This window comes from Globicephala melas, chromosome 9 (assembly GCF_963455315.2).
Source record: "Globicephala melas chromosome 9, mGloMel1.2, whole genome shotgun sequence".
NCBI classification, from domain to species: Eukaryota; Metazoa; Chordata; class Mammalia; order Artiodactyla; family Delphinidae; genus Globicephala; species Globicephala melas.
Window position 1 is genome coordinate 76036073 of NC_083322.1, and position 14896 is coordinate 76050968.

Genomic DNA, 14896 nt, shown 5'->3' on the forward strand with positions numbered 1-14896 from the left:
TTTCACGATAACTTTGTATAACTACTGTGAGTAAAAAGAATTGGCTGTGTTGTACTCAATACATTTACTGTTAACGTTATCTCTCAGTTTTCCTTCTGACCTTAGAGAAATACCTCCGAAAGAGTTGGCGATATTCTTAATGACTTTAAAGGGCAATGGGCACTCTCTGAAATAACACAAACACAATCATCTCCTTTTTAGAGTCTAGGGTCCCTTTTAACAACTTATCATAAAAAGTTACTTCTTCCTATTTAAGTTAAAAGTTCAGTTTTGGACACTAGACTAAACTGTCTTCAAAGATAACTTTGTTTTATCAGAAAGTAAATATTTTCGGTTTGGCAGGCAGTGCAGTCTCTCACAGCTATTCACCTCTGCCACTGTGGTGTGAAAGTAGCTATAGACAATATGTATATGAACGGTTATGACTGTGTTTCAATAAAACTTTATTTACAAAAACAGGTAGCAGGCCGGATTTGGCCTGTGAGCTCTAGTTTGCTGACCCTTGATTTAGTGTAATGTGGGCTCTTGTTTTATGGTATTGTTTATCAGTTTTCTAGAAGACCTATAAACCATAAAAAGTAAAATAAATTTTTTTCTATAACTGTTTCTTTCTTAGTACGTTGTAGTGATCATAATCACGTGTTGTGAGCATTTATTAAAGGCAGGGCACTGTGCTAACCACTTTATACTGTTTTTTAGTTTCTCGTTATAGCTCTATCAGGCAGCACTGTGATTATTATCTTATTTTTTCTGAGATAGAAACTGAGGCACGGAGAGGTGACGTATCTCACTCAAGGTCACAGATTTAGGGAGTGGTACAACTTGACCCCAAGATAGTTTTGACCTTATAGCCAGCATGCAATACTTTTTGCCTAACCTTTCTTTATTTTCTGATGTTCTGCTAATTTAGGGATGTTGATTTGCATTGTACAGCATCTTAAGCTTTTCTGAAGAAAAACATTTATTCTGTGGATAAGTAAGTAGATGACTGTGGGTTTTAGCTTTATTTCTTTAATTCGTTTTTTAAAACTTAGCTTGTTTTATTTCTTGTGACATTTCCAAATGTATTCTAAAAGGGAGTTTACCTAAATGTGAAGTTTCGCTGCGTCGCTCTCTGCTGGGAGATTTGTTTTTCTTCGTTGGATAATTTAGAGGTCTTATTTTGTTCTTGTTTCTTTAATATCCTGATTAAAGGATTAGAAAGCTCTTTGCTACGTTTGAGTGACTAATACTGCTCTGAGCACAGAGCCACACTCTTGGGGGACATAGATTTGCATTTGCTGAATGAGTAAAACCTTAGCGGCAGAATTGCCATCTTTTCTATAACTGTGTCAGCTGTCCTGCACATTGCCTGTGGCTGCTGTTTTCTGGCGCTAGTTCTGAGCATGAGCACAGAACTTGACATCATCAGTAAAAAGAAGGAGGTTGTGGAAATGACTCAGTGGGAGTCGTGAATAGTGAAAACATGGACCCATGGTGGAGATACTTGTTTAGCTATTGCATGTGAAGCACTACCCTCTCATTATCCCCGTTACGTTTATATCACAAACCGGTTCAGCCTTTTATTTGCACTCAGCATTTGCCCGGTACAATTAGGAATTCAAAAATTGCAATGATCCCTGCTTTCTGGAAGCTTGAAGTCTCACATCAATTGATAAGTGGTATCTATCTATCCATCCATCCGTCTGTCTATGTTTAAGGGGGGTATTATGAGAAGAGTATCGTAGGAGCACAGAGAGAGGCACAGTTGACTGCCTGGTGGGGTAAGGCCCCACCTTCTGTTCTGAAGAGGGTCGTTTTTTGACTTAGGAACGGGAGTTTTCCAGGTGAGCAGGTGCGTTGGTCAGCATCTCCGAAGAAAGACCACAGCGGCGAGAAAGATGATGAAATATTCTGGGAGTGATAAGAATTTTGTTATGGTTGGAAGAGAATGGGTCAAGGGATGAGCCTGGTAAAATAGGTCGGAGTCAGACTGTGAAGTGCATGTAGTGATAAGGGAGACTTTGGAAAGCTTTAATTAGGGTGTGACCTGATCAGAGCTTTATAAAAATAAGGCTGGTGACAGTGTGAAGGGGAGGAAATTGATGGGGGGTGTGATGACTAATGGATTATACATTCTTCTGCCTTCCAGCTTTCTCCTGTGCTTCTGGGGAGTATCTAGAAATGAAGAATCAGGTATGCAGTAAGTGTGGTGAAGGCACCTACTCCTTGGGCAGTGGCATCAAATTTGATGAATGGGATGAATTGCCGGCAGGATTTTCCAACGTTGCAACATTCATGGACACTGTGGTCGGCCCTTCTGACAGCAGGCCAGATGGCTGTAACAAGTAAGAATCCAAAGGAGCCTTGAGAAGGGTGTGGTTGCTCTTTTCCAGAAAGATGTTGAGGATAATCTTGGTAGTGATTGGGATTATAGATAAACTAATTGCAAATAGTCACAGTTTTTTTTTAACAGTCCTTATGAATAATGTAGCTGAACTTTCATGAGGTTAAAATAGTTGCTCTTAGGACATAATAGATACTGTACGCAAAAAATTCAATAAAGCTATTAAGAAAACAAGTTAATTTTCTAATAATGCATTTATAACTATATTAAGTCAGTGGTGTTTCTACAAACCCTTCTGTAATTTTAATGAATTACTTCAATGTTTTTTCTTTTCCCCTGAGAGGAAAAATGTATAACCTTCATTTTGACACTTGAGTGTCTCCGGTTATAGAGTGGGTTAAAAACCCAAAGTGGAAAGCACCTTTACTTAATTTCCACCTTTTTAATAGGAGGTTATTAGGTTTGCCTGTGACAACATTGGAGGAATGATAAACTGTTTTGAAAAAACACAAAATGTTTATCTTTGGGCTGTTACCCTTCCTGTTTTCTTGTATTGACTATGTAACATTCCCCTTTCACGTGGCCATGTTTAGGAGAATTTAACTTTAGGCCTCGGGCTACCTTCTGACAAGGATGGTTTCTCACGACTCAGTATTTTTACTCTGAGCTAAAGATGCTGGGGAATTATTTAGCTGTGATAACAGATGTGTTTTCTCCTCCCTCGTTCCTACCTTCCCTCCATTCCCCCTTGCTTTATATAGCTGTCTCTCTGTCTGCCAGTTGATATTTTTACTCTTCTGATAACAGTCATTTCATCACATAGGGTTGTGACGTTAGATAGCATTAACAGAATTGTTATATCTAATAATTCTAACTGTGTATAAAATGTATATGTGCGTATATACACACGTACGTATGTGTATATGTACACACGTGCATACACTGTTGACCCATGAACGATGTGGGAGTTATGGGTGCCGATCCTCCTTTGAGTTGAAAATCCACTTATAACTTAACAGTTGGCTTTTTGTATCCACCCTGCGGCATCTGGCGGATTCAGCCAACCATGGATCAAGTAGTACTGTAATGTGTCTTCAGTGAAAATAATCTGCGTATAATTGGACCCATGCAGTTCAAGATGTATATTTATGTATGTACATATACACACACAAGCATCCCCTGCTTTTCCCAAGATTGCTTTATATCATTTCGCTTTTATGAAAAACCTATATTAGTACCTGTTTTTGCTAACCAAAAGAAATCTGAAGGGGATTTTTGCTTTTACAAAAAAAAAAAAAAGGGCAAAAAGCAAAAATACTGTTCAGCGTTGGTTTGGCAGCAAGGGAGGCTGTCATAGCGGCAGTGTGCACCATGGACAGCGAGAGTGGCACCACCAAGCTCTCTCCTGGAGCTACATGCAGCATCTCAGCATCAAGCCACCGTAACTTTGAACTGTGTCTGGGATCTATGCTTTATCTTGATTTATTTTGTAAATCCATTAGTAAGATGTGTCCTAAGGTAGTTGCTTCTTTGCTTTGCACCATTTCAGCTTACGAAAGTTTTCATAGGAACACTATACTTTTGTGTAACGGGGGAAACGTGTGTGTGTATAATGTAATTCAATTTTTTTAAATAAAAGAGTTCCTTAGGGGAAGGTAGTAGCAGGATGTTATGAGATCTCACATCTTTGTCTTGGTGGGCAGGAGATATTGTGTGGCTTCTTTTTCTAATCCCAATAAATTTGGAATTGTTTATTCATTAAAGAGATTGAATGATAAGCAGAAATTGTTCAGTGTATTGAGTATAACTGTCTCAGTGTAAATTTCAGCCTGTTACTTTTTCGCTTATCTCCCTTCCTCCCTCCCTCCTTTTTTCCTTTCTTCCTTTTTTCCGTCCACCCAATATTGTATTCTTTTTTAAAAAAATTAATTAATTTATTAATTTGTGTTGGGTCTTCATTTCTGTGCGAGGACTTTCTCTAGTTGTGGCAAGCAGGGGCCACTCTTCATCACGGTGCACGGGCCTCTCACTATCGCGGCCTCTCTTGTTGCGGAGCACAGGCTCCAGATGCGCAGGCTCAGTAGTTGTGGCTCGCAGGCCTAGTTGCTCCGCGGCATGTGGGATCTTCCCAGACCAGGGCTCGAACCTGTGTGCCCTGCACTAGCAGGCAGACTCTCAACCACTGTGCAACCAGGGAAGCCCCCAATATTGTATTCTTTTTACTTCTTTTTAGTTGCTTGGGTCATATGGAAAGATGTTCATTGACCTTTATAAGAAACTGACCAAGAGCTTTTCAAAATGGTTGTAGCATTAGAGTCCAGCAGTGCATTTGAATTCTAGTTGTTGTACATATGTACCAACATTTGTATTGTCAGGTCTTGTTTTATTTTAGTCTTTCTAAGTGTGCGTATGAGAAATAATATCTCCTTGTGGTTTTTATTTGCGTTTCCCTTCTTTATAAAGGTGTTGAGCACTATTCATGTCTGTCCATTGTCCATATGTTTTGTGTGTGTGTGTGTGTGTGTTAAGTGTCAAAATGTTTTACCCATTTGCTATTTTTGGGGGGTCACTTTATTATTGAGCTGTAGGAGTTCTTTGTGTATGCTAGACATGAGATCATGTCATGAATATATTTACATAATATTTAACATATACACATATGCATGCAGAAATACATGTATGTGTGTGTAATATTTCCTTCTGTCTGTAGCTTTTGCCTTTTCATTTTCTCAATGGTGTCCTATGATAAAAGTTTAACATTTGAAAAAGTACAATTTATCACTGTTTTCTGTTATGGTTAGTGTTTTTATATCTTCAGATATCTTACAAAGGCCACAAATTACAATATCTATTCTTAAAGTGTTATTAGCATTATTATTGTACTTTTATATAATATGTAAGTTTTATGTAATATGTAAAGTTTTACACTGTGTAGTTCCCTTTACACCCTCATCTTTGAACTATGATTATATATTATATTTAGGAAGACATTATAAACCCAATAATACAATGAAATGTTTTAAAAAGAATCAGTTGATGGGACTTCCCTAGTGGTGCAGTGGTTAAGAATCTGCCTGCCAGTGCAGGGGACACGGGTTTGAGCCCTGGTCTGGGAAGATCCCACATGCCGCAGAGCAGCTAAGCCCGTGCGCCACAACTACTGAGCCTGTGCTCTAGAGCCCGCGAGCCACAACCACTGAAGCCTGTGTGCCTAGAGCCCGTGCTCCACAACAAGGAAAGCCACCGCAATGAGAAGCCCGCGCACTGCAATGAAGAATAGCCCCTGCTTGCCACAACTAGAGAAAGCCCTAACGCAGCAACGAAGACCCAACACAGCCAAAAATAAATTAATTAATTAAAAAAAATCAATTGTTTTTTAAAAAACTTAAGAGATAAAAATATGCTTATCTACATATTTACTATTATTGGTGCTCTTTCCTCCTGTATATAGGTTGGCATGTATATCCACTATTATTTTTTTCATCCTGTAAAATTTTCTTTATCATTTCTTGTAATGCAGGTCTGCTGCTCACAAATTCTCTCAGCTCTTTTTTGTTTAACCTAAAAATATCTTTATTTTAGCATCAGTTTTGAAGAATATTTTGTTGGACGTATGACTCTGGGCTTTTACTTTTCCCTTTCCGTGCTTTAAAGATGTTCCATTACCTCTGAATCTCTCCCTTGTTTGTGATAAAAAATAATTAGCTGTATTTTGTATGGTTAGTTCCCTTCTATGTAATGGTTTTTAGTTCCCTGACTACTTATAAAATGTTCTCTATATTTTTGCTGTTCGACAGTTTGACTGTGATGGTGTGGTTTTCTTTGTATTTACTCTGCTCGAAGTTCACTGAGCTTCTTGAATTTGTAGGTTGATATTGTCACCAAATTTGAGAATTATGTTAACCACTATTTCACCAGTAACGTTTTTCTGCCCCTTTCTCTCCCTCTTTTCCTTCTATGATTCCAATTACGTGTATGTTAGGCCACTTGGTGTTGTCCAAAAGTCACTGAGCCTCTATTTTTTCCCCAATTTTTTTCTCTTAGACTTCAGATTACATAGTTTCTATTGCTGTGTCATTGACTATTTCTTTTGCAGTCTCAAACTTGATCTTAAGGTCATATGTTGAATTTTCAATTTCATGTATTGTAATTTTCAGTTCTAGAATTTACATTTAGTTTTACGAATGGTTCTTATTTCCCTTAAAATAGTTGAGATTCCTCATCCCTTCACTCACTGTTGTTGATTATATTTTGAAGAGCTGTCTTAAATACTTGTCTGTTTCTTTTGTTTTATTTTTTAAAATAAATTTATTTATTTATTTTTATTTTTGGCTGCATTGGGTCTTGTTGCTGCGCATGGGCTTTCTCTAGTTGCGACGAGCGGGGGCTACTCTTCATTCTGGTGCACAGGCTTCTCATTGCCGTGGCTTCTTTTGTTGTGGAGCACAGGCTCTAGGCTTGCAGGCTTCAGTAGTTGTGGCACGTGGGCTCAGTAGTTGTGGCTCACAGGCTCTAGAGTGCAGGCTCAGTAGTTGTGGCACACAGGCTTCGTTGCTCTGCAGCATGTGGGATCTTCCCAGACCAGGGCTCGAACCCGTGTCCCCTGCATTGACAGGCGGATTCTTAACCACTGTACCACGAGGGAAGCCCCTGTTTCTTCTGATTATATTTTTTCTCAATTAAGGGTCATACTTTGCCACTTCTTTGCATTCCTAGTAAATTTTTATTGTATCTGGGTCATCATGAATGTTAAGATGTAGGGAATGTGGATTATTTTTTTCTTTCATTTAAAAGGTGTTGGATTTTGTTCTGGAACGCAGTTTATTTATGAGAAGAATGCCTTGATCTCGTCAGGTCTGGTTTTAAAATTTTTTTTTAGGGTGTTTCGATATTGGTTTCACACTTAGTTCTAGGTCATGGTCTTTACTCTAGGGCAAGAGTTGGGCACGCTGTGGCCTGTGGGCCCTCCCTCGGTTTCTGTAAGTAAAGTTATATTGAAACACAGCTGCACTCATTTATTTATATATTGTCTATGGCTGCTTTTGAACTACAATGGCCTAGTTAAACACTGCAGGAGAGACCAGATGATTCATAAAGCCAAAATTATTGACTCTCCGGCCCTTTATGAACAAGTTTGCTGATACCTACTCTAGGGTATGGCCCTTATTCCTGAAGTGTGGCAATTCTGGAATCTCAGATGAATGTCCAATGGGGTTATTAGGTTTCCTCCTTTCTGGCTGACCTGGAGCTCTAGCGACTCCCATAGAAGTGACCTCTCTGATTATGTCTTAGCTTTGCAATGGCTGTTCGCTGGTAGGCCTGCCCACTCCAGATCCAAGCCCTAACCTTCAGAGAAACTCCATATGGACTTCTGGAGCCCCTGTTGTCTCTGCGTCTCAGGCCTGAAAATTCCAGTTGTTTCAGCTGCCCCAAACATTCATCCCTGCTGCCTGGCTCAGTGAGATCACTGTGCTCTGCTTGGGTGCTATCTCCCAGTGCCATGGTCTGGAAAGTGTCCTGAAGAAGGAGGTCAGGGTCAATTTGGGCTTTCTCTCATGTGTTTTCCTGCTGTCAGGAATCTCAGTCCTTCACTGCCTATTGTCAGTGCCTGAACATGGCTCACGTGTTTTGTTTAGTTTACTAGATTGTTAAAGAAAAGGGCAAATCCAATACCAATTAGTGAGTCATGATGGGATGTGGAAGTCTCAGTCTTTCATTCAAATTTTTTTTTTCTGTTAGTAAAAAGAAAATAATTTGCCAAAGTCTCACTTATCATCCAGATAGAAAGTTAAATTTGAAGAGAAGGATAATAAGTTGTGCTGTCATACGGTTTGGTTGGAAATTTTTTTTGGCCAAAAGTTGGCACGTGACTCATTATTGATTAAGAATTAGCTTATGGTTAGATTGACAACCCAGCTTTTGTTCACTAGTGTGTTTTCTTAATATTTCATTTTATTTTTTAGATAAAATTTCCAATCAGACTTTTAGCTCTACTATGTATTATGACACTGTGATCTATATTTTATTTAGGTTCACTTTAAATTGGCTTTTTCTAGGACAATATCTTCTCTCACAATCAAGGAACCCCTGCATTCCCCTGCCAAGTATATGTTTGTAAATAAAACTTTAGATATTGTTTGAGAGAATAACTCCATCTAAGCCAACTGGAATTAGTGATCATCTGTTTAGCAATCAAATTTTTGGTGAAAAATAGCAGTTACATAGCAACTTGATTGTTTAACCATACCACCATTTAGGAAGTCATGTGCCACAAGAAACGAACCTTTTTCCAGCCATGCTATTGGCCTGTGAGTTCCACATGAGCTTCAGACCCCTCTGCTGTGCTTTGTCAATGGAACCGCTTTTAAATCTCAGTTACAGAACTTGTGAAAAAAGAGGTTTCTGAATGCTGACATGAAATGGTTTTGTTTCCACAGCTCTTCCTGGGTCCCTCGTGGAAATTACATAGAGTCTAATCGTGATGACTGCACGGTATCCTTGATCTACGCTGTGCACCTCAAGAAGTCGGGCTATGTTTTCTTTGAGTACCAGTATGTGGACAACAACATCTTCTTTGAGTTCTTTGTAAGGGCTTTTATATTCTAGAATTCACTTTTTAAAGGACATTCATATAAAATTTCTCTTAATCATTTGTTCCCATTCCATTGTATGCCTCCTTGGTTTTTGTGTTAAGTGAAGCTTTCAGTATGAAAAGAAGTGTTATTTTTTGTCTATAATATTTTCTGGTTAACATTGTTTCTTTTAACTTTGAGCTCTCACCTTGTAGAGTAACATTGGGCTTGTTTTTCCCTTTGGATGTGATTATTAGGCGACCACTTGGTGGAGACTTCGTGTGACAGATATTTTCCCCAAGATTCATTAAAATTTTTTTTATAGCTACAGATGCTACTTTGTTTAAAAATATGTTTTTACCAATTTTAGTGTTTGTTTAAAAGGCTTTTTTTCTCTTTGCAATTTCAAATATTTGAGTTATTTAAGTGTATTCATGGGCAGTTAGGAGTGTCTGTGTCTTTCTGATTCTGCCGGTTTTGTACAATCCAATGGAATCAATGGATGAGATAGTTGATGTCTCTGACAAGAGATTAAATAACATTACAGAATATAGGAAAAAACAATAGTCTAACAGAATGGGCTGTTACCATGAAAATTATTTAACTATTTATATAAACTGTATCTAATCTTGCAAATATTTGTTGTGGCAGTGACTCAGATACTTGAGAAAAACTTCTCAGATTGACTTCTTAAACCAAAAAAAAGTGTGTGTTGTGCAGGCAACTGGGAAAATATCTTGTAAGTGTTTCTGTGGTCCAGATTTCAGGAATAAATGTACTGATCATGCTAAAACAAATTTATATTGCTCTTGTTAATGGAAGTTTCTAAATCAGAAGTTTTCTAGGAAGAGATGTTTTCCATGAAGGTATGAGCCTTAGGCTCAAAGTCAAGAGATTCTGGCTCAGGTCCCAACTCTGCAATTGCTAGTTGTATGTTATTGGACAATTAAGTTAACTTTCTAGTCCTCAGCATTCCTTTTTGTAAAGTGGATCGTAGACAAGACCTTTTAAGAAGCCTCCCAGCTCTAAGGTCCTTTGATGAGTTTACGATGTTAAGCAATATTCAAACAGATTGAGTTTTTAAGTTGTATTTTGTTTGTAAGATACTTCTCAGACTGAATGATTCTCTATTCCATTGGACATTTTTGCAATATTACTAAAATAAAGTTAAGAAGCAAGATAATTGTATAATTGTTAGAATAAGCATTGAGTTTTGTGTTGTCCATTAAGTCCTTTGAGAGTTGTCAGTAAAGGTACTCTTAAGGCATGAAATTTCACTACTTTCTCTCAATGATACCTTTGTTCTTCTGGATAGAGACTGAAAAGGGATGGTGAGTTCACGTTCCTTCTTTTACTGATGTTTCAGCTTTATAGGTTGCAGTTTATTGACTCAGGGTCAACACCTTATGGCCATCCTGCAAAATGGTTAGTGGAAAGAAATTGTCTGAAGACTGAAAGATGCAGATGCACCTGTGAACAATTCATAATTGAAAGCAGTAAAGTATTTGATTTTAGGAGTCTGGGAGTTTCATTCAGCTCTCCCCTCCACACACACTTTTTTTTTTTTAAATGATGAAACTGAAATCTGGAGAGAATAAATGATTAGACCAAGGTTATACCTTTACTGGTTACTTTTAGAATACCAGGAGAACTCAGATCTGTAGAATGCCAAGAGAATGTCACGATAATCCATGATGTCTGATATCAGCTGAAAAAAACCTTTCAGTTTATCTAAACATTGACCACCAAAGGTATATTCAGGGTTCCTATCTGTTTAAAAATGGCTTCCCACTTGCATTAGGATTGTCATTATGCTTATAACATAAACATGACATTTGAACTCAGTTAAAGCAGATGTCCTCAGGAGCAGTCAGTATTGTCTGGCATTTGGCTGTTGCAAGGATCTATTTTCTAGTTAGTAAGTCTTTAGGAAATAACTTGTATGGAATTTTTTTTTTTTTTTTTTTTTGCGGTACGCGGGCCTCTCACTGTTGTGGGCTCTCCTGTTGCGGAGCACAGGCTCCGGACGCGCAGGCCCAGCGGCCATGGCTCACGGGCCCAGCCGCTCCGCGGCATGTGGGATCTTCCTGGACCGGGGCACGAACCCGTGTCCCCTGCATCGGCAGGCGGACTCTCAACCACTGCGCCACCAGGGAAGCCCAAGATGGCCAAATTTTTGATGTCTAGGTATTCTTCATAGGCCTGGAAGAGTATGTCCCAACTCCTAAGTATTTGGGAAGAATTGTCTGAAAAGCACAAAGTGTTTGGTGCTAAAGATATTAGCTGTATTCATTTGCACTGGCATAGAATATCATTAACATCTGTCCCCAGATACCAGCTGGGGGCTTTGACTTTGGTTGTAGCCACTTACCTATACACATTTGGGTTAAGTCCCGGGGAAAGGAAGACAAAGCAGATTTCATTTATTTATTAATTTAAAAATTTAACGGCCCCAAATCTTATAAAAATAAGCTTGATTTTTATACTTTCGGGCCTGCCTGGTGAATGCAAGCTTTTACATTTTTGTGATGACTTTTTCCCCTTTATGTGGATTTTCAGTGCTAACTCTCTCTTCCTCTGCCTCTGCCGCTCCTGCTTAGCAGCCCCCGCCGCCCCCGCCTTCTTAGTGGCCTAGTCTTTTTGTTACAGTAATGAGGATGGTTTACTTAGAACGACTAACTCATATGCAGTTGTCACTTAGGCTCCAGAGGTCTTGGCACGTTTACTTGTTGAGAATTACTCATGGCCATTGTTTTGTAGACTTTGAAAGAAGCTCTTGCAGCCTGTCCTGTGCTGAGTAACAAATTTAATTAAAGCCATCATTCAAGAAGCTTTACTGGGGCCCTTGTGTTTATTCCACAGATTCAAAATGATCAGTGCCAGGAGATGGACACCACTGCTGACAAGTGGGTAAAACTCACCGACAGTGGAGTGTGGGGCTCTCATTCTGTAAGTTTCTCTCTGTCCTCCGCTTCCCACCAACCCCATCCTTCTCCTTCCTGCCTTTCCCCAACCTTTTTTTTTTTTTTTTCTGGTACGCGGGCCTCTCACTGTTGTGGCCTCTCCCGTTGCGGAGCACAGGCTCCAGACACGCAGGCTCAGCGGCCATGGCTCACGGGCCCAGCCGCTCCGCGGCATGTGGGATCTTCCCGGACCGGGGCACGAACCCATGTCTCCTGCATCGGCAGGCAGACTCTCAACCACTGTGCCACCAGGGAAGCCCTTTCCTGCCTTTCTCTTTCTTCTTCGCTCCCTCTTCCTGCTCTTTCCCATCACACTCCAACTCTCCTCCTTTTAAAAGGGGCATTAATAGGAAGGAAGTCTACTCAAAACTAATATACAGAACCTCTGAGTATGTAAGTTTACAGATGTGGCAATCACATGAAAGAGAATCAGTGACTCTTGGCATTGGAAGGATCCTTGAGTTTCTTTCATCCAACTTGCTCTGCAGTCTCCCCAACAAATGATTTTCAAGCTTGTCTTATTGGGGAATGTGCTGACCCCATTGTTGGACAGCTCTGCATATTACAAAATTCATCTGTGTCTGGAGCTGAAACCTGCTTTCTGTCTGTCTATTCATCACCCATTGTTCAAAGTTCTACCCTTTCTGGTTGTGTCTGGTAGACTAACTACTTATTTCTTTAAGGACAACTCTAAGTGCTTGAAGGCAATTATCAGGTAACACAGTCTCTGAATCTATTATTATTTGAGGCCTTTGGAGTGAGACATGGATTTAAAATCTAACTTTGGTTTACCGTAGTTGTGTTTCTTTAGGCAATTGGCTTCGTCTCTTTGATACTTCATAAGAGAAATGGGACCAATCTTGCAGAGTTAAATGAGATGATACATGGGGAGGGCCTAGTGTGGTGCCTGCAGTGTAGATTGGACACTGTTTCAATAAGTGACCGCCCATCCTTGCCTTTGTGTTGTAGCAGGTACCTCATCCTTTTTTTTTTTTGAAAAAAAAATTTTTTTTTCTGCATTGGGTGTTTTTCGCTGCATGCTGGCTTTCTCTAGTTGTGGCGAGCAGGGGGCTACTCTTCCCTGTGGTGGGAGGGCTTCTCACTGCGGTGGCTTTTCTTGTTGTGGAGCACGGGTTCTAGTTGCGCATGCTTCAGTAGTTGCAGCATGTGGGCTCAGTAGTTGTGGTTCGTGGGCTGTAGAGCACAGGCCCAGTAATTGTGGCACACGGGCTTAGTTGCTCCGTGGCATGTGGGATCTTCCCGGCCCATGGATTGAACCTGTGTCCCCTGCATTGGCAGGCGGATTCTTAACCAGTGCGCCAACAGGGAAGTCCAGGTACCTCATCGTTGAGTGATTAATATCATGCACCCTTTCAGAGTACTTTTTCGATCTGTATGCCTGGAAGTGATATTAGTACCACTTAAGATCCATCCACCTAAGCATTCAGTCCGCTGGGCTTTGAAGGTACAAGTAACCCTTGCCAAGAAATATGCTTTCCTCACTTACAAAGACTTAACACAAAAGGAAAGTACTTAACACACTACTTCTCTGAATCTCTGGCAGGGTGAAGTAGTCAGATACGTTTTAATTTTCTACTGCTTGAATTTGGCCAGCCAGAGACTGCATAGAAGAGTAGGGTGGCAAATGAGAAAGCAAGGCACCCTTAACATTAGTTTACTTGACTGAATCAGCATGAAATTGATCAGAAAAGTATTTTGATTTATAAATATAAAAATGTTCTGGTGGCAAAGGAAACAAATATTAGACGTGGTATCATTTAAGTTCTGGAGTCATAGAGTTAAATCGGGTTATTCTATAAGAATAGTCCTATTTTTCTCTTGTTGCTGTTGCAATGTTTTTTGTTAAGTAATTTTAAAATGAAGCAAACTCATTCTGTTACCTTTTTTGTTTTCAGAGCCAAAGATCTACTTATGACTAGTGGCAGCCAATCAATATGTAATTGGGCCAAGTGCCTTTCACTGTCTAAAATGAGTCCCTTTGAAATATAAACCAAGACTTCATGCAAATGATTTGAAGATCATTTTATCTTTTATCATGCTTGAAGAATTTTTTTTCCTTTTATCATTACTATATTTTGGGGGTTGGCAAACTATTTTTTTTTAGAATTGAAGCAGAGCTTAGGTCTCAGTTAACAGTAGATTTAAATTTGTGGGTTCCATTTCATTATAATGCATTGAAAAGTGTATAAGAGATTAGCTTCTAGATATGGTTGTAGGTAGCATGGTTTATCTGACCTGAGTATCTTGTGTTCTCTTTATAGGTAATGTTGAAATCAGGCACAAACATACTGTACTGGAGAACTACAGGCATCCTTATGGGTTCCAAGGCCGTCAAGCCAGTGTTGGTAAAAAATATCACAATTGAAGGTATTTCACAGCAGTCTGCTCTGGTAGTCACCTGTCACATTTAATAGTTAAAATATTGATTACTTTGTTGGTTTTGCTGGCTTACGGGGATTTAGGACAGAAATTAATATGTTAGACATCATATAGGCCTAGAGACCCTGGTTTTATTCTTGGCAAATTGACTGGGATTTTTTTTTTCCTATCCCTAAACTGAATTATTTAATCTGTGTGGAAAAAGTAAACATGATGACAATTGTAGGTGTCTTTAAATAAAAGAAAATAGTATTGATTAATAAGATCCTACTGTTCATTCGAGAACTCTCTATTGTGCTGGCATAGTGCTTATTCAGGTCACCACTCTATCCCTAAAAATAACAGTGAGATAGATATCTTGGCCTGACTGTCTCCTACAAGTTTTGCCTCTCTGAACCAGCTTCTGGCTCAGAAGAGTAGCCAGTAAACCCTGGCATGGTTCCTTCTCAATTAGGGCCACTTTTAATGAAAGCAGCTGATTCTCCTTTATTAAAGTTTGGCTTAACGTTTTGGTATGTTCTAGGTACACCTGTTCCTGTGACGCTAACTCATTAGTCATAGGGACATCTGCTGGCAAAGGCTGGAATTACAAGCCAGAAGAAAAGTCGAGCCTTTCCCAGGGTCCCTTAGGTCTT

The 14896-nt window shown here is 39.4% G+C and overlaps 1 protein-coding gene across 3 annotated transcripts in view; it reads left to right on the top strand.

Annotated features, from left to right (window-relative positions):
* The window catches only part of ELAPOR2 (endosome-lysosome associated apoptosis and autophagy regulator family member 2), a 286012-nt gene that overhangs the window by 207461 nt on the left and 63655 nt on the right, over positions 1–14896 (top strand). For all 3 annotated transcript variants that reach the window (XM_060304726.1, XM_030857005.2, XM_060304727.1), the window contains 4 exons: positions 2132–2327; positions 8764–8911; positions 11761–11847; positions 14144–14249. In XM_060304726.1, the coding sequence (XP_060160709.1) occupies positions 2164–2327; positions 8764–8911; positions 11761–11847; positions 14144–14249 (505 nt within the window). In that variant the 5' untranslated portion in view covers positions 2132–2163. The remainder of the gene's footprint in view (positions 1–2131; positions 2328–8763; positions 8912–11760; positions 11848–14143; positions 14250–14896) is intronic.